Genomic DNA, 26,966 nt, shown 5'->3' on the forward strand with positions numbered 1-26,966 from the left:
TGATCTTATTTGAAACACATCACCACTGTGATGCAGAATGATCTCCTGCATCTGGCGTTGCACAAAACTCAAAGGTGCTCTATTAGATTTAGATCTGGTAACTGTGGAGGCCAAATGAGTACGTTGAACTCACTGTCATGATAAAGAAAACAGTGACATCCAATGTGGCCTTCTGCTACTGCAGCTTATCTGTTCTAAGCTGTGACATGTTGTGCATTCAGAGGTGCTCTTCTACGTATCTTGGTTTTAACAAGTGGTTATTTGAGTTACTCTCATTATCCTATCAGGTCAAAGTAATCTGGCCATTCTTCTCTGACATCAACAAGGCATTTCCCCACAAAGCACTGCCTCTGTGGGGAAATGTAAACCTCGAGGATGGTTGTGTGTGAACCAGCCCAGTCCGTCAGGTACCAACAACCACGCCACATTCAAAGTCACTTAGATCTCTTTTCTTTATTCTAATGCTCAGTTTGAACTTCAGCAGGTCATCTTGACAATAGGATCCCCTAACAAACTGGTTGATGAGTGCATATTTCTTCACGAGTTACATTTTTGTTTGCCAGTTCCATTTTTTATGGACCCCCCCCATAGTGTTACTGACGATTTGACATAGCTTTTACTAAGGCCGTATTAGAAACAACTTGAATTTTTGGTGACAATCCCATTAAAATAGAAGCAAGTGCACCAGATCTATATAACTGGACATCTGTGAAATGTCTTCATATTTTAATAATGACTGTTTGTGCAAGCTTGTACACATGTTTACAGATGTTTTAAATGTCTCTTTGTATTCCTCTTTTCAGTCTGCAAAGCATGCAAAAGTATCTTGAGTCTAAATAGTATTGAACAAATACATTTGACTTAATCTTAACTCAAATGTATTTATTGCTTAATTTCTCAGCAGCTTTTTAATAAGATAATCAAACTGAGTCAGGTTATACATAAATACATCATGATTTATTTGATGTACATGAACAGTCCACACCACAACCCAAACAGAATATGGCAAATTCAAATTTCAACTGATCAGTAGTTCTCTTCATTATATAATTTCAAATAAAAAAAACCCAACAAAAACATAAGATAATGATTGTACATGAAAAGAATAAACCAATCTGTGTAAACATCTGTGGGATATGGAAAGGCAAATCATAGCTTTCCTGAAGATGAACTATACCACAGGTATCAACGAAATATTGGACGATACGCAAACTGAAGAGAGAAAAATAGCAAAACAGGACATCTTAAATAGGTCTTTGTCTTACCCTGAGCTCTTCTATCAATTTTTTCCTAAAATAAATTAGAATCAGACAGCTATCAGGAAGTGTCAGTCACACACCTGCTTCACAGTCTGGACAGCTCCATCGTACCAAGCTTTAAGGCCACCAGGTTAGTGTGACTCGTTTGAGCATGGCTCTGATGTTGTGTCTATATGTGTGTGCACATACAAACAGTTGGTGTTCCAGGTATCAAAGCTTATAAAGGGGATAGTTAGATAGGGGTCACAAAGTCTCTTGAGGGTCTGATTTCTCCCCTCAGCCCCCTTCACGGTTCTTCCACTCTAGCTCCACACCAATGTTTTGGAATGAGCCGAATTTAGCTGCACATTTTCATAGTTATCTCCATTTCTCTAAATGAAAACGAAAAGAGAATTATTTTGCAACACTATATAGTTTGTTTGTTTTTTACCACTGTGGAATTTTGTGGTTTTAAAAGTATAGTGATACTGTGTCTCTCACCTTGGATGCTATGGCTTTGAGTTTTCCAAGTAGAGAAGGTTTTGTGTATACAACTTCATCCTCCATGTCTCCCTCATTCTCTCCCTCCATCACAGCACAGCTGTCAGCCACTGGCATTTCACATTCCTTATTAGCAGACATCACCAGCCGGGAGTACTTATACTCCAACCTTGCACAGAGACAAGTGACAGAATCAATACTGCAGAAATTTACAAGAAGAAGAAGACGAAGAATCTTCACATAAATACTGTGATGTTACAGAGACAGAATGGCAAGAGATGGGATTTGGTAATAATGGAGAAGAAGAGACAAAGTTAAGGAAAGAAAAAAGGAGAAAAACAAAACATGTGAAACTAAAATCTTACAGCAGTGATGAGGAAGAAGGTGAGAAAGGGAGAATATTAAGGGGAATTAAGGGGAAAATGAGAAAAAATGTAATTAAATAATGATTTGAGAAGTTAAAGAACAAGAGGCTAAAGATACCGTTTGTTCTTCTTCCAGAAATAGCAGGTCAGGGAAACAAGCAACACTGCAGTGAAAGCTCCCAGTCCTGCACCAAGCTGGATCCAGAACTCAATGCCCTCACAGGTCTGTGTTTTCTTAGCAGGCAAGGGCACACCACCCATGCACAGCTTTGGTTCATTCCACACATACAGCAAGTCCTAAGGGTGGATATACACATATGAATGGGACAGCGCATACACTAGTAAGTGTAAATATGAAATTTGAAGTGTTCAATAGGTTTGTCTTCATTCCAGCAACCTGCATTTTAAGTGAAACAAAGACTGTTATAGTGCTGACTTTAAGCTTTGTGGGATTTTTCTACATACATGGATATTTTGGATGCTAACAACCTTTAGGCTTGTTAGCATGAACAGTTGTGGAATTATAACCCGTTTGGTTGCTTGGCTGGCTGAGGTGAATATAAACCACTTCAAATGAAAGCTGCAGTACACAGTCTGTTTTAATTCACATTAAACGTGCCTTTAAGAAAAATCCAGTACTCATAGACGAGTATATGTCCACACACACACACACCTGATTTCCTCCCTTGCAGACTCCCTCTATCTGATGATAGTCTCTTTCTGTGCATGTAGGACAAGCCCCTGAGCTCTCCCATAAGAATTGAAAGGTGCAACCATCACACGTTCCAGCAGGGCACTGACTGAAATAGCCAAAGGCACAATTTGTTCAGTAAGCTGGACCACAGCACAGAACAGTGACAAACACATGAAAATTAGAGAAACGTTGATGAGAAAGACCTTGGTACTGAGAGCTCCCCCGTAGTGCTCTTGTCTGGGTTACAGCGAAGTGTCACCACCACGCTCCGACCCGACTCGCAAGATGAAGTTGTCTCCAAAGACCTTACACCAAAAAGCACAGAAAGCAAGAAGCTTAAAGCACTGATTTTTTTTTTCACTCTTTAAATAATGCCCGTAATGATAGGCACCTGTAGTAAAAGTTGACATCAGGGACTTTCTTGGAGGTCTTGGGAAACAGATCTGGTGTTACACTTATTCCTTCAAGGTTGTTATCCACAGTTGCCCCTGTTAATATTTATAGAAATGTATTACTTAATAATATGTCTACTTTTAATTTGTCTTTAATCTTTTCTATGACAAGAGTTTAACATTTAAAGACAAGCAAAAAAAGACCTTTTATATTATACAAGTAATGATCCCCACAAAAAAAGGACCTTTTACTTCCTTCCATCCATTCATTCACGTCCGCTTATCCTTTTCAGGGTCGCGGGGAGCCTATCCCAGCTGTCATAGGGCGAGAGGCGGGGTACACCCTGGACAGGTCACCAGTCTGTCGCAGGGCCAACACACAGAGACAGACAGACATTCGCACTCACATTCACTCGCACATTCACACCTATGGGCAATTTGGATTAACCAATTAACCTATCCCCACTAAGTGCATGCCTTTGGACAGTGGGAGGAAGCCGGAGCACCCGAAGAGAACCCATGCAAACACGGGGAGAACATCAGCTCCACACAGAAAGACCCTGGCCTGATGGTGGAATTGAACTCAGGACCTTCTTGCTGTGCGGCAACAGTGCTAACCACCGTGCCACCGTGCTGCCACCTTTTACTTATTATCACATATTATTTTATTCTTTTAAAATAATAATAGAGGTATAAAAAAAGTAATCCTAAATTCAATCCCCTTCACTGCCACCGTCTGTGTTTGATGCTCACTAACCAACAAATGTGTCAGCCAGGTTAATGGACTGCGAGGAGAGGGCTGTGTGGAATCCTCGTCCACTAGCTGGGATTATTGTTGATTGACAGATGAAGGTCGTGATGGCATTGGGCCCTTCCTTTTCTCTCTGGGAGTCGGTGATGGATAGGTCTGTTACATTGTCTGTACATACTGCCAACTGACCCTTAAAAAAAAAGAGAAAATTGCAATGACATTCAATTTGTGCACAACACATTTAAAATTGCAGGATTTTCTGCGCATTTTCATCTTTGCAGACCTTTCCTCCACAGATACTGATATTGAAGTGATGGAAGTACTTGGTTCCTTTTGAGGTAAAGCTTGGGCCATTCATCAGTGACCCCACTGGCCCAAGTGAGCTGAAGTCAAAAGTCAGAGTGGCATTGCCTTCTGTGTAGGTGAAGTGACAGTCACTATAGCATAAGCTGTGCTCCTGGAAAACAAATACACAGGTATCTGGTGTACTGCAGTACTGATAACAAGAATTTTCTTAATTTCTTTCTCAATCACAGCAACAAACCTTGTTACTTTTGCTGGAAGGTCCACAGGATTTGCAGGCATCAGGGCCTGGTGCAGCGTGAGGCATCAGGTATGTGTTAGGTGGACACTCTGTGCACTGGCTCGTACTTGCATCTATGTAATGCCCAGGTGGGCACGGCACACACGCAGAGCTGGACGGTTGTGCACCGAGGGCACAAACCCGACACCTAGAGGACACTCCATCCACCGCGTTACTCACAGTGATGGAGTAGATTCGCGCCACATCTTTGACATACTGTCGTACCTTAGGTAGAGAGAGATAAATACACATCAGCTAGATGACATGAAATAAAATCTCCAGTGTTGATATATTGTGCAAGACACTGAATGACACTTCAGAATTTATCTTTAGAACCAAAAAGAAGGGAGTACTTGGTGTGCCTAAAGTGGTCTGACCTCAAGAACTCAGTCATTTCAGATTTTATTAGCTATTGCACAAATTACAACACAACGACAACAACAGCAACCAAAGACAGTTTAAAACCAAAAACAAGAAGCAAAGGTTACTGCTATTCTTTTACAGTTTTGCACTTTATGATATGTAATAAGGTTTGCAATTATATGAGATAACTAAAACATTTGAGGTAAATTAAATTAGAGTTATATATTTATATATAACTCTAATTTAATTAATAATACATAAATATATTTATAATTTTAAAGGACACCCTAGCCCACACGTCAGTGATCGATTTTGTAACTGTATCATCAGATCTGCAGCCGTATGTGCTAGACACTTGGGTGAAGAGAGGTGCTGAGCTGACAGCTGATCACCACCTGGTGGTGAGTTGGCTCAGGTGGGACTGTGGGAAGCCTGATGGCAAATAAACAGAAGACTGTGGGATCTTCCATAGAGGAAGCAGAGTCCGGGGAGGAGGGGGACGAGTCATCTATCACCAGGGGTGGGGTCACCGAGGCAGTTAAACAACTCTTTGGTGGGATAGCCCCTGGAGTGGATGAGGTTCCTAAAGGCTCTGGGTGTTGTACAAAGACTGAACTTTGGACACAGGAGCAACAATGCGGTTTTTGTCCCGGTCGCTGAACACTGGACCACCTCTTTACCCTTTTGAGGATATTTGGGGGTGCATGGGAGGTTGCCCAACCAATCTACATGTGTTTTGTGGACTTGGAGAAGGCATCTGACCATGTTCTGTGGGAGGTGTTTAAGGAGTATGGGGTGTCTGGCCCGTTGCTTTGAGCCAGTTGATCCTTTTGCAACCATTGCAAGAGCTTGGTCTGCATAGCCTGTAATAAGTCAGGCTTGTTCCCAGTGGGTGTTGGACTCTACCAGGGTTGCCGTTTGTTACAGATTCAATTTATAATTTAAATGGGCAGAATTTCTAGGCCAAGTGACAGAACGCTTCAACTTGGGTGGTCTCAGAATCTCATCTCTGCCTTTCGCAGATGTGGCTCCATTGACTTCATCAGGCGGTGGCCTCCAGCGGCAGGATGAGAATCACCACCTCCAAGTCTGAGGCCATGGTCCTCAGCCAGAAAAGGGTGCCATGTCCATACTAAACCAGGTCAGGGACGAGTTTCTGCCCCAAGTGGAGTGCCTTGGGTCAGTATCTTGGGGTCTTGTTCACAAGCGAGGGGAGAGGGGAGTAGGAGATTGACAGACCGATTGGTGCTGCAGCGCCAGTGATGCGAATGCTGTACCGGTCTGTTGTAGTGAAGAGAGACCTGCACATAAAAGCTAAGCTCTCAATTTCCCGGTCTACGTCCCTACCCTCAGCTATGCTCACGACCTTTGGGTAGTGACCAAAAAACGAGATTGTGGATACAAGTGACGGAAATGGGCCTCCTCTGAAGTGTGGCTGGCCTCTCCGTTGGAGATAAAGTGAGGAGTTTGGCCATCCGTGAGAGGCTCAGAGTAGAGCTGCTACTCCTCCACATCGAAAGGAGCCAATTGAGGTGATCTGACAAGGATGCCTGCTGGGGTCTCCAGGGTGATGTGTTCCAGGCATGACCCACTGGGAGGATGCTGCGTTGCAGACCCAGGCCAAGCTTGAGAGATTATATCTCTCATTTGGCCTGGGAACACCTTTGTGTTCCCCCAGACAAGCTGGAGGAGGTGGCCAGGGAGAGGGAGGTCTAGGCATCTCTGCTTAGGTTGCTGCCCTAATGACCCAGCCCCGGATAAGTGGAAGGAAATGGATGGATGGATGGAAAGTATTAATGAACATCATTCACTGACAGCTTTGAAGTGAATGTAGTTTAAATTAGTTCATATCTGTGTGTAATTGTGTACTTCTACTCACATCTGAAGCTTGGTTAGTCCTCTGGAAGGCCCATGTGTAGGAAACTGAAGCATTCTTTGTCATGATGTGTGTGTAGGTTTGCCTTGTTTTGTTTTTCTCCCAAGACTCCACTATTTTTGTACTCTTCCTGTTTACATCCTAAAAGATTCATTAGACAAATTTCTGGTTTGAAAATCTATGGTAACATTTTTCAGAGCAGCAATCATGTCAGTAACTCTTCTCACCATCATGAAGTAGAGCTCACAGTCAGCTGTGCAAGAAGTTTCAAATTCAAATGTAATGCGACCAAATTCTTCCCCTGAATGACTCGACACTGAAGTAGGAAGCCTGATGGCAAATAAACAGAAGCATATGAAGACAGAAGAAGGGAATTAGTCACAGCTGAAAGAAATAGCTCAGTGGCAAAAGTGGAGGCTAAAAAACTCAAAGCAACTATCCTTACTTGAATCCAGGAACATGGAGGTTGAGGATGAGGTAATCATTATCAGAGCTTCCGGCTCCAGCCTGGATGTGATTACCTGCAACCTCCCAACCTGAAAATGAAAATAAATAAATAAATATAGTATAATAATGTATAGACATTTAGAAAACTGCATGAACTCTGGTGTATTTGCTTAAAATAAAGATAAACCGTCCCACCTCCTCCCCATGAGCACAATTAACTAGTTTGTTGGAGGAGAAGGAAGAGCTGTTGGCATCATTGTTGTCATAGGGGGTGATGTTTTTGTTGTTGCTGGGGGTGGGGGGGGTGGGGTGGGGGTGCCTTGGTGTCAGGGTTGCAGTTAATGTCATGTCAGTGTTGCGGTTAGTGTCGTGTGGGTGTTGCTGGTGTTGCGGTTAGTGTCGTGTGGGTGTTGCTGGTGTTGCGGTTAGTGTCGTGTGGGTGTTGCTGGTGTTGCGGTTAGTGTCGTGTTGCTAATGGTAGCCAAATATTTGCCATGCTTTTTGATTCATTTCATCGGAGTCATCACACAATACAGTGACAAAATAGACCAGAATTGAGAGAAAGAGCAAAAGTGAGCATGTCTTGCCATAAACACCTACCATTCATACTGTCACACTTGGAATTGCCGACATTAAAACAGGAAGTCTTCATGTTAGAAGGAAGAACATTCCACCATTTGTACTCATAACCCAAGGTGGGCTCAGAGCCTGCAGGACACTGCTGACATGCTGGGGGACAAACAGTGAAAAACACAATTGGGAAACCGCATGAAACAAAAGGTAAGTGGAAGACAAATGAGGACTGAAAGATAGAAAGTTTTCAGTACGTTTCATGCCATCGGAAAAGGTCCCAGGTGGACATGGTGAGCATGTGGCTGTGTCATTGTTATAGAAACCAGGGTTACAGGGGGGGCAGGGCTCTCGTTCTCCACTTGGAGGCAATGTCACAGCTCCAGTCACATTCTCAAGACAGATCTTAGGTTCAACCCACTTATATATGACCTGTGTCTGAAATCAGATAAAAAAGGTGTGAGTTGGAATAAAAAGGACAAACTGTGATTATAGAGCGAGTCTCAACAGGCTCTTTAGTAAAGAGGTAGCCTCTTTTCTCTCACCTTGCGCTCTTGGTCACAAGCTGTGTGGATCTGGAAATAATCCTTCATGGAACAGGGAGGTCTGTCCTTACATGAGCCAGATCCCTCAGCTAGGAAAAGTGGGGATACATTATATTAATATTAGCATAGGAGATATAAAGCAAATATAATTATTTAAAAACAATTTTAAGCAGAATCGATTCCCCCCCCAACCCCACCCCCTTTTATATGGATACAACACTAGCAAAGCAACAGTTGCAAAATATGTACTAAATAAAATATGTTTATTCCCTGGATGATCTAGCTAGGAAAGAGGACTAGGGCCACTGGGAAAAAAAAAAGTGGGCATGTGATTTTTTCTTCTTTTCCAGAAGTCTGAGACAAAAGAAAGAATTCTGAGGTTAAGCTCAGGTGGCAGAGCGGATCAGCCACTAACCAGAAGGTTGGTGGTTCGATCCCAGGCTGCTCCAGTCTGCATGCCAAATATCCTTGGGCAAGATACTAACTCCATGTTGCTCTCCGATGCATCCATCGGAGTGTGAATGTGTATGAATGTTAGATACTTAGCACTTAAGCTTAGAAGTGCTTGTATGAATGGGTGTGATTGGGTGAATGAATTAGTTGTATAAAGCGCTTTGAGTGCTCAGACAGAGTAGAAAAGCGCTATATAAGAACCAGTCAATTTACCATTTACCAAAACACATCACTGAGAACAGCTCAATTAGAAAATATTAAAAAATAACATCAAAATACATATCGGTCAACAGTGCATCTACAAGAAATGGCCAATCATTGTCCCAGGCAAGGAGTAGGTTGTGTCATATTTAGTTCATAATCCAAAGGAGTGCAACTTATTGGCAGTCCTTAATATTTATCCTGAGATGTGCCTATTTAATATGGTACAGGCCAATTTTAAAAATAAGTGAATAATTTTTTTTTAAAAATCACTTGAGTAGAAAGATCCAACTAAATACATTTTCAAAAAGTATGTTAACATTATGTAGCAGTATGTAAAAGTATGTTACAAGATACATCATACAAATAAAATAACCACAATACTTTAACTGAAAAGTCCTCGTTCAAACCCCCTGGGGAAAAAAATCTAAACTTCTAGTTCAAGATTCTAGTGCATTGGCTGCCTTCCTATCATATTACATATGTTAGCAAATATACTAACATAAAGATCAAGCATTACTTTTGCTGCCCCAGTTGCCAAAACCTGCTATTCCCTTGCGATCACACGGGCTCACTGTGTTTCTTTTTCTAAAGTTTGACAACTGTGACATAAAAATAGGACAAGCTCTATCTATATCCTTTAGATGTGCTTCTCTGAATAGCAGTGATATCAATTAGGATTCAAAACAGATTTGAAATGGCAAATCTAGCTTTTTATTCATACCTGCATACTGAGTGCTAGTGTTACAGGGAGTGCAGGAACTGGCACCATGGCCAGAATAGGTGTCCCGAGGACAGGGTTCACATGAGGAGGAGCCAGGGACTCGACTGAAAGATCCCGGCTTACACGGAAAACACTCTGATGTGTAGGCAACACCTGAGCGGAGCAGAAAAGATAGAAAGAAGTAATTGTTTGATCTATTTTTTTGTCATTTTTTATAAAGAGAAAAAGAAAAAAGCAAAAGTAAGCACCAACCCTCAATATGAATATTTTTCAGCAGTGCAGGATTCACCACTTTTTTTCCCATCGTAACACCACCAGTCCTCCAGTAAAGGATGTTGGTGCCAGATTTCAGGTTCACCTAGAATACACATATCAATGCATCATCAGCTTGGGATTAAATATTAATAATATATTCTATCTGAAAATTAAGAAAGGTCATTATATGCGATCAGCTTAATTGCAGCAGCTAAGCTGTAACTCTATAGCCATCTACTCATGAAGTATAAAGCTTAACAGCACAAGTTCAGAAAACATAAACTGCAAAGTATGCAGGACAACAGTAACTTTATACAGATTGTTTGTTTTGTTTTCATAGCATATAATGCCACGCAAGTAAATTCATATTTTTTTTTTTCTTATTAAGGAATTAAAATAGCAGAACAATGTGGAACATTTTCTTGAACCAAACAACTCTAATCTAACCTGCGAGAAGAAGCAAGGAGCAGTACCACCACTAGAAACCTATCTCAAGAAGATCCATATATTACATTTAATTGTACATTTTAATTCACAATGCAGAAACCAGAATATGTACGTGCAGAAGCTCATTTACAGCATGAGTGGAAAATTACTGGAGACAATATAAAATGATGCCAGCTCCTTTCTGTGTACACGCTTCCTGCTATCCGCTCGGTGGATGTTACACAATACATTTGTTTTGGAAGAACGAGGCTAAAAACCTGCCCTTTCTGTCTACTCGTCGTCTTGCTCTGTGAGACATTTACCGTATGAGTTGCCCATTCGCCATGCTTGGTGAGCTTGAGCCACTTCTTGTCATCAGACTGAGCCATTTCTTGACACTGGTCATTCTGGATCTAAACACACACAAGCAGATCAAAACCTTCCCCCTTTTTTCACACTAATTTTCAGTTACAACATTGTGCATGGTTTATATGTTCATGCATACACACCGCATCACTACATTAATGCTGTGTTAGGATAAGTGGACAGGGGAAAATACAAAAAAATGAAGTACTAGAATTAACTGTAAGAAAACTATGTAACTATGCTTTAGCTTGAGCACAATCTATAGTACTTTTTAATTAGCTCTTGCAGGCTTCTTACAAATAAAATAGCACAGACAGATGTATATACAAGCAATAATAATAGAATAATCCTTTAATTGTCCCACAAGGGGAAATTTGGTTGTAACAGCAGCCAAAAAGACACATATACAAACAAACAGTACACAGGACACAGAACAGAAACATACACAATTTTTCTTACATATTTACATTAAGGACAATGGTTACTATATACAGAGAGTACTGTACAGTTACAGTTAATAATGAAGTGATGGCAGGTGTTTCCACTGAAAGGCAACGAATACTCACAAAGAACTCAAATAGCAGGTTACTGTCAGGATACTGGTACTCAAAGCTAACTGAGCCTTGTTTCTTCAGATGCACAGCATAGATGAGAGAGACTGTGCATTCATCCCTGTTGGACTCCAGATAGTTTCCCTGAGGAACCCAGGAAGAGCTACAAGAAAAAAAATAAATAAATCCAGCATAGTATTTTTTCCCAACTTTTTCCCTTTTTTAAATGTCTTACTCAATTACCTGTTACAGGTGAGGCTGTTATAACCCGGTAGGCTGTTCTCCAGGGAGGTTGCTAGGCTACTAAATCCAATAGGCATGTAATCCCATTGGTCGAAGCGGATACCGCTACCGAGGGAGTAGCTTCCTGCTGCACACTGAGTGCACTCCTGAGCTGACATCTCCAGGAACTCTCCAGCCTTACACGAGAAGGCTAGTGGACACAGTGAAAGAGAAAGAAAACAGTTTTTGAATTTACCAACCTTCTTCACATTCTACAGCAAAACGCATGGTCGCATCAGCCATTACATGTAATGTAACCCCAGTGATGGACAAACTTCATTCTTACATCTGTTACACAGCGTCTTTGTACTCGTTTTCCCCTCACTGAGCCATTGTGTCTCTGCATTTCTCCAGAACAGGTATGAGGACAGTTTTTCCTTATACCTGTTCTGGTCTAATGGCATTGTGATGCTTCTCTATGCTAAATGTGAGAGCATGCAACTGCTTCAAGGCTAGATGTAAAAATAGTTTGCTCTGGCAGGCACTTTGGTAGTTACACATAACAACTGGTGACAGATAAGCTCATTAAGTGGGCGGTGTGCTGCATTTCAATACAGTGAATGACACTGAAATATCATATGCGAGTTAGAATTAGATGACGAACCTATGAGATCACAAGTGTATATAAATAGAGGTCTGAGAAGGAAGAAGGAAACAAAAAATGTTTTTAAAATAACAAAAGGTGAGAAACAGTGCTGATATGAAAAGCATTTTGTTAGTTCAGTCTTCAGTGCATTCCAGTTCACGGCACTATTATTATTAAAATAATAAATAAAATATTTTTTTCCAAACAATTTATGCATACATAACACATGTAGGTTTGAAAACAGTAAAAGAAAAGAAAGCATCCATGAACCCTATTGTTGAATTTGATCCATTAGTGAGGTGGTGTTGAATAAAAGCACTGGGCAAACCTGTACAGGTGAATGATAAAGACCAAACTTGTATGACCACCAACATGAGCATTCCGTCATGTACTGAAACGGTGTCATCTTGGCTCGATTATGATAAGAGTGTCAAACAAAAACTACCAAAAACACTCCCTATGACTCGCATTTTTACTTAAGAAAAAAAAATACATTAGCATCGACTGGAAAGGTTAGCTACATGGCCCAATAAAAAGCGCCAAACGAGCTTGAGTTAACATCCTGAAGGACACATGTTTGTCAGTGAGCACCTGTGCATTCTTGGAGCTACACTAACATCTCCCTGTCCTTTCACTTCACATTAAACAACCACTAACCTTCATCAACACGTGCCATGAATTATGTGCCTTGTTTCGTAGCAAGCACAGAAAGATATTATGTAACATCGTTTTTGCTCCAAGGTTATTGGCCTGTAGCTTCACTCTATGGTTGGTCGACGTCCAAACACACTCAGTCAGGTTGTGGTGGTGAAAGTTCCAGCTACTGATAAGAAGGTGACATACACACATCAGCTTCAGTCATTTTCCACACGCACACTTAACTCACTGCATTCTGTGCCTCGCACTGGCGCTGGTAGTCCAGTACAGGCCCCAGGGTGCTGTGGGATGGCCACTCTCCACCGAGATCCTGTGCTGTCACACTCCGTGTACTCAAAGTAGTAATCAGTCTGCCAGGGAGACACACAAAACATAAGAAGTCAGTCAACATAGCAGGCTTGGACATAAAACCTGAGTAAACATAGGCCAGAGGCAGGTCAGCAAACATCTCCACCCAAACCAAAGCACAGAATCATCTCTTCCAGATAAGAATCACCAGCAAATCAGAGCAGACTGCTTGCTACTAACAATGAATTCCTACAGAATCCAGCTGCTATTGGCTGAAAAACATGAGTGCCCGTCACAGTGTAATCTCTAAAGCTAAAACCATTCTTCTGCCCCTGGTCACAACAAACCATCTCCATGGTGATAGGAGTAGGGGAGATGGCAGCAGTGGGCTGCTGGTGAAAGAGGCTGAGTCATTTTACCAGCAGCTTTTAACATTTCAAGTAGGCTCACTTAGACATTCGATTATTGCATGTAATTGTTTTAATCTGTGGCCCATGAGTGAAAAGCACTGGCCCAGTGTTCTTGATTCCACTTCTCCTCATCTTGTGTCTACAGAGGCGGGTGGCCTAATTTCTGACAGTTTACATAATGCTATTCCTTGAGCCAAACCAGATTTTGACACCCCGGCACATGCAGGCTGTTGTGTGCAGAGTGATTTTTTTCCCTGGTTTTAAGTGGGTCTAAGGTTAGAGCTCAGAGACGCTTTCCGAAGGTCACAAGAAATGAGGCTAAATCAAGCATATTAATACACAAACTGTTTTTACTGCTGTAGTGATACAAAAAATAAATACAGGATTGTGAACTGTGCCACACTAAACCCTCGTTATCTCTTGCGACTCCCATAAGAGCTGTGGTCAATCACTGATGTGGCAGCTGTTCAATATTCATCTCACACCATGATTCAGCAAAGTCCTCTTCGGAATAAATTTCTTTCAGCGTAAATATCAGCTCTGGTAAATCTCACCCTCCCCAGAAGAGCTAAAGCTGCACAATGATTTAACCACCATATAGGAACAAACTGGAGGCCCGCAGTAATCTCTTTGTCAGTGTGAAAAAAGAGAATGACTTAGAGGAATGTTGCTCCTCTATCTTGGGACACCTCTCTCTCTCTGTGTGTGTGTGTGTGTGTGTGTGTGTGTGTGTGTGTGTGTGTGTGTGTGTGTGTGTGCTGCCAACCTAGTGTCAGAACGTGTTGAGCTGTGCCAGACCAGAGGGAAGGAAAAGCCAGTTCATGCAGGAAACTGATAACTTAATAGCACAGACTGGTGAAGTTCAACAAACACCAGACCTGAACAGTGATTCATACTCCTCCATGTTGTTCGCGTTATTTAAACAGAAAGCAGTGCTGATGTGTGCGTCTTCACACATGCTGCAAATTATAAAGTGGGACTCCAAACCTACACCGTAAATCGACCCGGAAATGTGACATCAATGTTTAATCGTGTTTACTGTTCGATCACTAGATTAAAAACTCGCTCAAGCGTGGGCAGACACAGCAGCCTTTCGCCTTTTCTTTCTTTTCTATATAAACAGTCAGTTATTTTGATATAGCGATAAACAGCTCAGACTGATTGACTGTAGCCTCACCTCAGTACACTGCTTCTGTCCTTTCGCCCCGTCCATCAGCTGGAGCGCGCAGAGGATGAGAGCGCAACGACCGACGAGCCAAGCTGAGGTCTGCATTGTGGATCATCGAAGGTGGCGGGGGGGACACAAACACACAAAAACAACCGAAATCCAGGAGAAAAACGGAACGTATCATGAACCCGAACCCGGCTTGACACCTGCTTATATCGCTTCTTGCTTCCCAGCCTTTCCACCTGCAATTACGCTGCGCGCTCCAGGGATGCCTCATCAGATTCAAGCAGTGTAGGATTAAAAAAAAAATGGGCTTCCGGTTAAGGTTTTCAAAATAAAGATTGGCGCGTACGGTTGATGATTTGTGATGGTAGTGTTTAGTGAAATGCATCATTTTGTATGATGTCATTTTTGTGATATGGATGTGTTTAGGAACGCATAAATGTTCTCTGCAGAAGTTAAGCCCCCAGTTTTCCTTTAATTTGAAGGCGAAGTAATGCTGCCTTCTGTTGCTGTCGTTGTATTTTCTTTCTTTTGCGCATCTTTGATTCATGCTTTTAACCTCCTGGTCCTCCTGAAGTGTTGCTTACATAAAAAATAAAGAATTTTTTTTAATTAAAAAATCTGGCTCTCATAAAAACATTTAAATATACAAAATATAGCGTTTAGTAGTATATTAATTATAATACTGGTGGCTAAAGGCAAACGAGCAGCAATTTTTTGGGCACACAACATTTTGAAAGGATTTTTTCATGATCTTGCGAGCAGCTTCAATTCGATGTTCATATTAAACACTAGTGACAGTCATGCACACAACTGACCACCAGAGGGAAACAAAGCTCTGCAACATTACTGTGGGGACGGCTCTGGTTAGCTGTGTTACGTTATCTACTGCCTGTGCAATAACAATCAAATTTATATTTTTTTATTTTGTGTCTGAAGTGAGAAATTTATGGAGATAAATGTTCGGCGTGCAACTCTGAAAGTCTAACATAGTAAGTGTAGCACTTGCAGCTGATGTGTCTGACATGGAAAAACTGGTTTGTGCTCATTTTTTTGGTTTTGAACACATGTAGAGTTTGTCAGACTCGGGTTACTATTGAAGGCCTAACAGATAGAAGATTTCTAAAGCTTCCAAATAATGTCAACCTGAAAATGAAATGGATATAATTTGGTTGCATGTTTTTATTCTTGGCTATAAAGTCCCTCTAAGCCTGTATGTCTCTGTTTACATCCCTACACAAAAAAGCTCATGCATGTTTCATAATAACACCCTGGCTCAATTTGTCAGGGTGTGCATTACACCCATAGCACCAAACCGCATTAAAAAACACGGAAGAGCAGCCTGACAGAACAACTCTGTGCCTGTAGGTGTAACAGAAATGCACATTATGAGTCTCTTCTCTCTTTTTTTAACAGTTTTCTTATTAACTTTCTATTTAATGGACAGAAATTTGAATTAGTTTAATCATCTAAGCAAAGCATTGTGTTTAAAATAAAAAACGTGCGTAAAATTGTTATGACCTTCATTGACTGGTTATCAGACATTAATCTTTCTTTGGAATTGGTAAACATATCGGTGACGTATTAGTTTAATTGTTGTGTCTGGTGTTTCTCCTACAGTCAGCAACCGACTTAGGACCAAAATGCCACCAAGAACTTGAAACTTAGAAATGACCCATCTTTCCCATGAGACTGAACCTGTCCCCCCAATTTACAGCATGTAAGAAAACGCATAAAATAATAATAGTTTCAAGAGGGAAAAAAATGCCAGGCAGGCTGTGTAATCAACTTGCTTTCCTGTGGCACTCACGTGGATAATTTATGACATGCTGCATTAAACTGAGTCACAAGGCTTGTCCACAGTGCTAGGACTTCCCTTTGTTCACACACTGAGAGTCAGGACTCCTGCTGTTAAATTCACGTGGGTTGAAATTTTACCTCGCTTGACAGAATATACCCTTTCTGACATTTAATTCTGTTGCAGGAAACTTAGCAATAATTTCTTTTCTGTTGAATTTTTTTCCTGTGTATAGAGTATTTTGGTTTCAACTAAGAAAACTATGCAGCTGGCACCAAATGAAGACTATAGCTTATCTTTCATCAGAATTACAACTAGACGATCAGAAATATTATATGCAATATAATTGTGGTCTAAAATATAAGTATGAAATCTAGCCTATAAAGGTTACATCAAACACTTCCTTTATGCAGAGCCTGTGCCGTTTATATTAAAAGAAACAGTCCAAACCAGAATCCGTAACCAAAGTAGGATTAGAATGTGTTGGGTCACAATGCTAAAATTGATATTCCCAATGAAAAATCATTAACCAACAAAACTATGGATCCAGCTTTTCTTCATGAGATTGTATGAATATTCAAGTAGTTCTCACCTAAAGGCAGCTGGCTTTCTACCGTCTCACTTTTTCTGTGAGGACTGATGCCAGCCTCCACCTCTCTCTCTCTCTCTCTCTCTCTCTCTCTGTGCATTTGTCTATCTATCCATCCATCTCTCTCAAGCTCTCTCTTTTTCCCCCCTTTCTCTTTCTCATCTGAGGCCTATCACTTACGGTGTTTGCCTGTAACTTGAACTCTCATATTCAACCATCTGTAACGCAGCAATAACCTTTACACCCTGAGCTGCTGCTCTGTGATCAGATGAGTTCATTAATTAATAGTGGTGAAGTGTAGGGCAAGTGTATTAGTAACTGACCCTGAGTCAGATAGTAACCAGAGTCCAGCTGGAACAAGGTGGACCAACCCCAGCCTCCAAATTCACAACAAGCCAGGGACTACCTGATCGAGTAATGAGACACCAAGGCACTCATGTATGCGCATAAAACCCTGAGACAGTCGTACTCATGCTGGTTGTCAGGGTGGCAGATAAGGTACTGAGAAGAGAAGAAGAAATAATTGCTTTATAGTTAAAAACTGTTTGTGGTTTGTTTAGCTTTTGGGGGTTTTCCCCTTTTTTTGTTTGTTTGTTTTTTTCAATGAGAGAATAATGTGTTAACAGATTGATCAATTCACCAAGATGGCTGACACATTATGGATTTCTAAAGACGAGCCTCAGATAAGCTGTTGATCTGGTTGCTTCAGGAAAAATGGACCGCTATTGCATTAATGAAATAATTGTTATGGGTGGAACCAAAAGTCTTTCCTGGGTATGAAGATTTTTTTTCACACATCACATCACAACTTGGCAACTTGGCTTGTTCATGTGCCTTTAAATGATATGAATACCTAAGCAGTAGCTCCGACTCCAGTGCTGGATGATCCACAAGAAAGTAATACGCATTTATTGCTGTGTTAGGAAACCACATATCTGCCTGATGTTAGAGCCTTCAGGATTTATTTTTTTTATTCTCTTGGTCATTTCTGAATCTGCCGGCATGCATGGACTACCTTGCTCATCTCTAGGTCATTGTTTTGGTAATCCAGCTGATGTTAACACTGACCCTGCACCGTCTATGGAGGCAAACAACTCCAGCCAAAGCAGTAATAACCATGAACTTCCAGCAGCAGATCCAGTTATATCTCAGCCAGAAGCGCTACCAGACAGCCCGCAGGAACTTCAGCACAAACACCTTCAGAGGGCTGGCAGCTGTACATCTGCCCGTTGCACCAGGACCAGAAAAATAAATGGTACCAACCCAAACTCTGTCTGCCACACGCAGGATAAAGATGATGACCCATACTTTGAGTCACCTCCACTGTCCCGCAGCCCTTCTGAGCACTCGGACATTGACATCCTGGAGTCTGAGTGTAGTCCAGAGCTGGAGCTCAAATATACTCACATTCCCAGACCCTCCATTGTTATCAGACATAGTGAGGTAAGAATTTTGTGGCCAATAAGATAGCCACCCTCACAAACACCTTGTTACTCATAGGTCAGACAATGCATGTTGAAAATATATAACCACGCACACAAACACACATATAAGTACTTGAAGAAGTACCTGAAGCCGTCTTTGTGGCATCTTCTGCTGCAGCTGTCACCAGGATCATATTTTTCCATGATGACACACAGACACACACACACACACACATTCTCAAAGAAAAATAAGACTAGCCACACTGTGATCATTAAGACTTTGACTGTTTGGTATTTGAAAGATGTGCTGCTTGCTTCATTTTCCTTCATGCTGGGGCATTGCATTGTTGTAATCAATTATATAACCACAAGGGGGCATAGAACCCAAATAAAACTGTTCATTCATCCTGTGTGGGTTTGCAAAGAGTAATCTAGCTCAATCAAACTAACGCCTTTCTTATCAGGAGAAACTAAAGTTTCAGTTTTTATTAATCAGGTTAAAAAAACTCTGAAAATCCCCCCCACACACACACACACACACACACCCGCGCAGACACACATGTACACACACGTATTTTGCCACCAGCTGTAGATAATGTGTCAGTGAAACGTGTCCGGAGATAATTTTCAACATGATCTCTGTAGCTTAAGTTCCTCAAACACATACATCTGTGCCGTGCTATGTGTGTGTGTGTGTGTGTGTGTGTGTGTGTGTGTGTGTGTGTGTGTGTGTGTGTGTGTGTGCGTGTGTTTGTGTGTGTGTACATGCATCTTTTTGCATTTTTAAAACTGATATTTATACAGTGTTTAGACTTTCTGCACGAGGTTTTCCATCTTGTTCCAAGAGGAGGAGGGCAAATTATGTAAGCTGTGGCCTTAGGCTCTGATCAATAATGCCGAATAGCATTGGAAACTCCAGAAGGAAGAGGGGTGGTGTATTAATAAGAATCCTGAAATGTAAACTGCCAACTGCATGGCCTGTCTGTGAGTCTTTGAAGATCATTTTTGCCATTGTTTCTATTAAGTTTAAGTTATGTTACACAAATCTTATGGCAAGTTATTGTGATACAAAAGGTTGGTATGAGGAATCTTCTCCTTTAGACACCAAATCACTGAGCTGACTATAACCAGTATTCACCAGATCAAATAAAAGCACTTTTTGATTTTGTGTAGCCTCGAAATTCAACTGTAGTAGAACTGCACAGTAGCCAAAAGTACAATGCATGTTTGGATTTGAAGGTTGTGAATGCACACAGGAATCCCTGTTGTTAATATACACTATGTTATGGTGAATCAGAGTGAGAATGAGAAAGCTTTTTTATTTAGGCATGTAATTCGCATTCTCTGTGGCAAAAGGAAAGCGGTTACACAATATTTACTTTCACAAGTCTGCATAACACCCACCTTACTTCCTCCATCTTGACAACAGATTCATGCTCACCGGACCATAGGCATGATCTGACCACTATTATACTATATTACTCCATCAGGTTAACAACTAACTACTTACACTAAGAAGCCTTTCTGACTCCTACCATCAAGGTATGAAATAAAGTCCCCATTGTTGTAGAGTTCAAGGAGTGGAATGCAACAATATGACCTTTTATGACTGCAATGAGAATACTGTGCAGTATACCAAGTACAAGTAGGAGTGTGTGAGCAACAGAAGGTGACTTTTGAATAACTGTGATCGCCCAGTCGAGTCATTCCACGGTGTAATTCTCTGGACTTAGTCATTAATGTTTCTGTTAAGACTTCCAGTGTAACAGATGCAGCTTTTGATCTCTTGGAGCAAAAGGCTTCATCTGTGTGTCTGTGTGGACCCATATCAGCGAGAGGTAAATCCGTCATAGCATTTATCTCTGACCCCTCCTGCAAAGCCGGACATGTTTATGGAACACTTCCTTTATCCAGAGCCGACTGCTGTCATATCTGCACATTCTGCACAATACACACACACACACAGACACATGCGCGTGCGTGCATGAACACACACAGGAAGAATGATTAGATGGTAAATAAAAAATGTGTTTCCACTTTAAACAATGACACAAACTCTTCTGTATCACCCTCTACCACACAGCCATTCACACATGTCCAGAAGTACACTTTACAGTAAAGGTTTACTGAATGGTGTTAGTAGGCAAATGGTGAGGTTAGTTTGAAGAGGACAATAGAGAACAAAGAACATAAAGGATCTCACAATACACCACTGCAAGCAGCCATAGAAACTAAACTTACATGTGCAAAGGCATTTCTTGTTTTGTTGTCAAAGAGATAAAGCTGATAAGATCAAACTTAAAGCCTCTAAATAGTCTCCTTGAACCACATAACTCTTACTTTTGCCTGAAATTTTTATGACAACATTCCTGGCACACTGTTCTTTCTATAAACAACTATTAAAAATGGGGTTTAGTATGTTAATAAGCATAACTGCGGTTCCCATTTTGCCTTTATTGTGTGCAAATTGCATTAAAATATTGGATTCATTTTTATTTCTTGTAGCACAGCTACACTTTACTTTAGTCAGCCCCTTAAAGGCCTGTACTAATGGCCATGTGAGTAGAAGCTCCATAATGCACTGGCTTACACATTTGACTAACAAGAGAGAGATCCAGATTAACAAGCCACATATAAGCGTTGCATCAGAAAGGGTATCTGTTGTACTTGCCAAATCTAACATTTGGAGCTACCCTCTGTGGTGAACCCTCGTCAATAAGGGAGCAGCCTAAAGTAGCCATGTGGATTAGATTAATATGTTTGTTATTCAGTGAAGACCTGACAATGACTGACAGTATCCCTTTGTGTTCCCTTTTCCAAACACTCCCCTCAGGAATCAGAATTCCAGGAAACAGCGTCTGACAGGTCAGACTACAGAGAGGCAGAGGATGGAGGGTTATCAGGTACGGAAAATAACACAAGCTTCCTCCTTTTTTACTCCTGATTCCCTTCTCCACCTCCACATCATCCCTGCTGATTTGTTGGGCACAGATTTGGGAGGGGGGCATCTACCTTGAGCTATCATCTGCTGATGGAAAAAACAACTTTGAATGGCAAAGAAATGGCATATACGTAAAAAGAGTTACTACTGCGTGTGAGGAAATGATCTGGTTCACACAGTTGTGGCCCCAATGCGTCAGCGTGTTATTATGGAAGAATTTGTGTTTCCTAATATGTTTGTTATGGAATGACCAGGGAGACTTCTCTTTGTCTGTTTGCAGTAAATACTGATAAAGAGCAGATATTCTGAATGCACGTGTGCGTGTGTGTGTGTGTGTGTGTGTGTGTGTGTGTGTGTGTGTGTGTGTGTGTGTGTGTGTGTGTGTGTGTGTGTGTGTGTCCACTCACCTTGCCAGGATGTCTGGGAAGAGTTGAGTGCTGGCGGTTACCTTGACGATGGGCCCTGGGCAAAGCTTTGGGAGGGGTAGAGGGCTACAAATAGGTAAAAGGATGGAGTTAAGTGGCTGAGTAATAATGTGATTGAGTGTGTATGTTGTGTGCCTACATACAACAGCTGTAATGTTAGTGTGAATTTGAGTGCGTGCCAGTGGACCTGCAGTGTGTATCAAAGCCTTGGCATGCACAAATCAAGGCCGCCCCATCTGCAGTCAGTCTCTTGTCTTTTGTTGTCTAAAACCATTTGATATTCTTTCAAGGAACAGCGCTCTGGGCTGCACGGTGGGGGACATTTAGCACTGTCACCTCACAGAAAGCAGGTCCTGGGTTCAAATACCACTTGGGGCCTTCCTGTGTGGAACTCCAGCTTCCTCCCACAGTCCAAAGACATGCATGGGGTTAGGTTAGGTTAACTGGTGATTCTAAATTTATCATAACCCTGTGCCCATCCTGGACAGATTGGTAACCTGTCCAGAATGTACTCTGTCTCTTGCCCTATGACAGCTAGGATAAGCTCCAGAGTTTTGGGAACAGGAATTGGAAGATATATCGCAAAACAATGCAGTCCAGTATAAAAGTTCCAGAAACAGTACAAAAACGTATCTTTGAAAGTCAAAAGTGGCATTTATAATACTTGCTTACATAATGCAATAGGCTCATCATTTCACTGGGGTTATGTGTAAATAATCAGCTCTCCAGCACAGAGGGTAAAGAGCAGTAATAATATATTAAACAAACTACACTAGTGGTCTTAGTGCTTTACTAACCCAGAACAGTGATTTAGATGCTTTTAAAGGATTAACATCTTTAACTTTGCCTCTGTGCCACAAGCACACGCGCACACACACACAAAGAAAGACCATCTGCTACACATGGCTTTCTAAGAGTTGTTATGTTAACACAATGTACCATGTAAGTCTATAACAACTGGGGTCTATTTATTCCAGTGAGAGAAACTGAAACAATACAAGTACACTTTTGCCCCCCACCCCCCTCTAAGGATAAAATGGGAGAGATTATGGTGCACCAGGGCGTAATGTAAGTACAGAACCTCCTCTGTCTCTTTCTGATACACACACACGCACACAATTGTCACACTGACCTTGATTTCCTGCACTCTTTGTGTGTGTGTGTGTGTGTGTGTGTGTGTGTGTGTGTGTGTGTGTGTGTGTGTGTGTGTGTGTGTGTGTGTGTGTTGTTGGAAGGGCCTTGCTCTCTATGTTGTAAATCCTGCTTATTCAGCTTTTTCACACAAACACAGACAGATGAGTGCACGGACACATGGGAAGCACAAGAATTCTCTCACTCAGACTTGCTTGGCTCCCACCGTTGAGTTGAACTTTGTCAGTCTTGTTTCTGCACCTGTAAGATTTGTAAGTTATTGAGGCCTTTCAGTGATCTACATGAACTGTTCTGTCAGTGCTGTGAAAGAATATTTGTGCTTGTTTGTAGAGTGTGTTGAAATTGTATATGTAAAACCATGCAAGTTGTCAAATTTCCTATCAGTTAGCACATGTTTATACTGTATATGTGGGTGAGATTTATATCCCAAAGACATATAAATGTAGTGTGTCTATGGTCTGTGTGATAAAATAGACATTATAATTAGTGGGTACTTTTGTCCAACCCTGTGGCTATATTGCTCTTACTGTAAGGAAGCCATCTGCTCTCATTCCTTTTGGCAGTCATTAAGCTAAAGAGGAAAACTCTACACTAAAGCTCAATAAATCTGGCTGACTGGGCCATTAATAATGGCCTCTGTGACAACATCCAAGGGCCGCAGTTAAATAACTGTATCTGGATCTTTGCGTGAGCTCCCTTGCATCACATTCAAATGCATGCAAACACTGACACACAGGCAGACATGCGGGAAATGACATGTAGTCTCTAATTTGCTCACTTGTTACGCTTGAGTTACACTTGTTTTTTCTTTGAATGTGATGAATGTGCCATCTTATCCACTCAAATGAATGTGTGACGATCTAGTGTGATAATAAAGAGCCAAAATAATTGTAATAAATAATTAAGAAAAAAATTATAATTAGTCTTAAGTAATGGACCACAAAAAGGTTACAAAAAATATCCTACTTTGTCAAAATTAGATCACTGCTATCAATTTTGACTTCATTTCTCCATTTGAGAGAGTGAAAGAACTGGGTTGGTTTCCAGACAGACAACATGAAACAGGAAATATATATAACAGCATCATGGCACATCAGCTGGCTCGTGAAGCTGTGCGAGAACCGATTATTTCACAAGCGTACCAAGAGGCTGACGCAGCACTGACCTCACACACCTCATCCAGGCAAGCACCGTGGTGCATGTGTATGCGTACGCTTGGCCCTTGTGTGTCTGTGCACAAAGGGACACTGGCGTGAGTCATCCATCAGTGATTGAATTAGCTGAACTTTGGCTGAACACTCACAGGGAAAAGAAGGAAAGGCAGCAAAAGCTGAATGCATTACGTTACCCGAACAACTGGAGAAAACATCTCACAGACAGACAGGCTGACAGTGGGCGTGTTGCCCAAATTTTATTTAAAAAAAAAAAAAGGCACCCTGCTTTATTAGTTACAAAATATTCCGAACACATCCTCTTTTTAATGCACACAAATTGGGGAACAAAAAAACCCCAAACAACTGAAAATAGCAAACTAATTGGAAAATTCTTCCAAAACACAAATCATGAAAGTGGAATATCACTTAAGAACAGAGTCTTATTTGTGGTTTTCTCCAGCAGTGCACTGAGGTTATGTGCCCTAAATTGTAGTCGTGTCAGACATGAGGGATAAAACTGTGGAAAGAATGCAGTTTGTCTGTTGGTGTGAGTACAACAGAGAAGAAAATGGTGTTTTACTAAGTTGACCAAGTTCTCTTGAACAGACACTGCCTCAGCATATGGTGGGTGTGCTGCTGGTATGAACCCCCAGTCACTCAGAAGTAGGTCAAACATGTAGGGGGTGGAGTTTATGTACACTGCAATTATGCAATTATTTACATCAACTCCTTTCCTATACTGGTGCAAGATTCAGTATGACTTCACCCTCTTTTGCTCTTTGCACATTTTCATGACTAGGTCCACGGAGCAACAAACACACACAAAAATTAAACATAAAAGAGATCGGTTTTTAAGACCTGCCCACACTTTCAGGAAGGCCTCTCTGTCACCATGGTTTTCAGATAACTGCTATATCCTGTTTAAAGTGGAGGCCCTCAGAGGCCTGAAAAAGAAAAAAACAAGGGGCCTCGCAAATCTCTGCAAATCTACATAGACACGAGGATAAACAAACACCATGTGAAAATCTGGAACATAAACAGAAACATCTCTCCTTGATGTTATACTTCAGATAGCAGTGGTGTGAAATTATGAGGGAGGAAGAGTAAGGATGATCTTTTCCAGGAAAAACCTACAGCTTGACCTTCAGTGTCCAAAACTGTCCACATTAGCTAGTCACATGCAACATTATGGATTGTGTCTATATGCTCAAATGTGTCCACACAAATCTGTCAATGTGCATCTGATAACGACAGTCCTGACATCACAGAAAGCTTCTGGTTAACAGTAAAAGTGGTTATGATGGAAATGTCTGTCCTTTATTAAATAGAGAAAGGGGATTTTTTACATATTCAAACCACTATTTGGGTTTATCCCATCAGTAACTGCTACACTAAATCTGTTTATCACAATGTGGTTTGGAAGTTAAAAAAAAACTTCCCCAAACCTTTGCTGAAACCAATCTATAGCCACCAAAAACGGATCTGGTGACAGATGTGATATCTTTTCTGATCTAGTTTTGCTATGGTGACAAAGTAGTTTGGTTTGTCACCTTAGCAGTGAGGAAGTACCTTCTTCCTCCCTTGGGGCAAAGACTAAACCTCAAAGTTAAAATTTGCTTGTTCTTTTATTTATATAAACCATAGATTATTTCATGTCGGCTATATTCTTGAAATTAAGGCTCAGTTAAGTTTTAAGTTAAGTTTTAAATGAGTATGGGTGAACATTTTGAGAAATTTTGTACTTTTCCTTTAAGAGAGGTTTGTCAGAATCGAAAGATAAAAGTCTTAACTACACTAGACCTATCATAGTAGGATAGTTTCCAAAAACACCCACCACAGTCTCATGTGTAGAGTTTCCTCTCTTCTATGCGCAAGACAGTGAACCTTTTCCAGAATGTCAAAACTGTCACTCTAAGCAGGAGGAATACATCTGAAACAGCATGCTGAGGTTGGCTTATAAAACTCTTTGACAGTCGTTGCTCCGACTTTTGATTTTTCATAGAGATTTTATTCTCTTACATGCAACCGCAGTCACACACTTACGCACATCTGCTTCCTGCATGCTTTCTGCTTTAAGTGTGGTGGTCTCTGGAGGGAGTGTCCTTTCTGCCAGTGACGACCCTTCTCGTGATTCACCCCATTGTTCAGCAGAAAACTCTTAGTCACCTCTGTCTTAGGTTATGACAAGCTTTGTAGGAATGTTTTGCTTCTCTGGACCCCCCTCCTCCCACGTGTTTAGATTTCAAACCAGACCCTTGGGCCATTTTGCACTTTTTTTGTGTGTGTCTGTGTGATTTCCAGTAAGCCTGGTCTGGTAGTTGTACAAGAATTTAGAGCTTTATGAAATAGAGATCCAACACAATGAGAGGTAGCCAAGAAAAACAGAGTTTTCCCCTGAAATAAGCAAGGCAATGTAAAGTGACAGATCACCATGAAACTAGGGGTTTCAGTGAGCCGATTTAACAGAAGGACAAGGGTGGGGGGATAAGAAGATCCACAGGCCCTTTATCAGTAAGCAGATTACTCTTTATCACAAATAATGCTCAGCATACTCATTCTGCAGAAAAAAATAACAGGCAGCAGGCTGATGTGTTGCAATCAAAGAGAAGCTCTGCCACAGAACGGAGTGTCGTAAAGGTCATAAGGACGTTTTTAAGAAAAGGTTTGGGACCTTTTTCACTCAAAGTGAAAATTGTTGCAACTTTAAGGTACAGAAACAAACAAATTTTTACAGTTACAGATGTAATTGGGCCTGCTTAATACACAATAAGTCTGTTATAGAATACCA

General features: G+C 41.2%; 1 protein-coding gene across 1 annotated transcript; it reads right to left on the bottom strand.

Annotated features, from left to right (window-relative positions):
* Window positions 1-935: 935 nt before the first annotated feature.
* On the bottom strand, window positions 936-14,999 carry elapor2a (endosome-lysosome associated apoptosis and autophagy regulator family member 2a). The gene is made up of 22 exons (XM_084933275.1): window positions 14,702-14,999; window positions 13,056-13,176; window positions 11,545-11,734; window positions 11,317-11,464; window positions 10,708-10,797; window positions 9,956-10,061; window positions 9,704-9,856; window positions 8,326-8,414; window positions 8,038-8,218; window positions 7,811-7,939; window positions 7,209-7,299; window positions 6,991-7,093; window positions 6,767-6,904; window positions 4,486-4,749; window positions 4,225-4,398; window positions 3,948-4,131; window positions 3,190-3,286; window positions 3,002-3,103; window positions 2,778-2,904; window positions 2,223-2,401; window positions 1,740-1,908; window positions 936-1,630 (listed from the first exon to the last, which is right to left on the bottom strand). The coding sequence occupies exons 1-22, from the start codon at window positions 14,795-14,797 to the stop codon at window positions 1,562-1,564; spliced, it is 3,000 nt and encodes a 999-aa protein (XP_084789401.1). The 5' UTR covers window positions 14,798-14,999; the 3' UTR covers window positions 936-1,561.
* Window positions 15,000-26,966: the final 11,967 nt, after the last annotated feature.

Source organism: Perissodus microlepis, chromosome 7, assembly GCF_051167445.1.
Source record: "Perissodus microlepis isolate ML-2025 ecotype Zambia chromosome 7, ASM5116744v1, whole genome shotgun sequence".
NCBI lineage: Eukaryota > Metazoa > Chordata > Actinopteri > Cichliformes > Cichlidae > Perissodus > Perissodus microlepis.

Coding starts and splice junctions, on each gene's coding strand:
- elapor2a (XM_084933275.1), bottom strand. CDS start 14,797: ATGCAGACCTCAGCTTGGCTCGTCGGTCGTTGCGCTCTCATCCTCTGC. Junction 10,798..11,316: donor ACCTGCTATTTGAGTTCTTT/GTGAGTATTCGT, acceptor GTGTGTGTTTAG/ATCCAGAATGACCAGTGTCA. Junction 7,940..8,037: donor CTTTTCCGATGGCATGAAAC/GTACTGAAAACT, acceptor TTTGTCCCCCAG/CATGTCAGCAGTGTCCTGCA.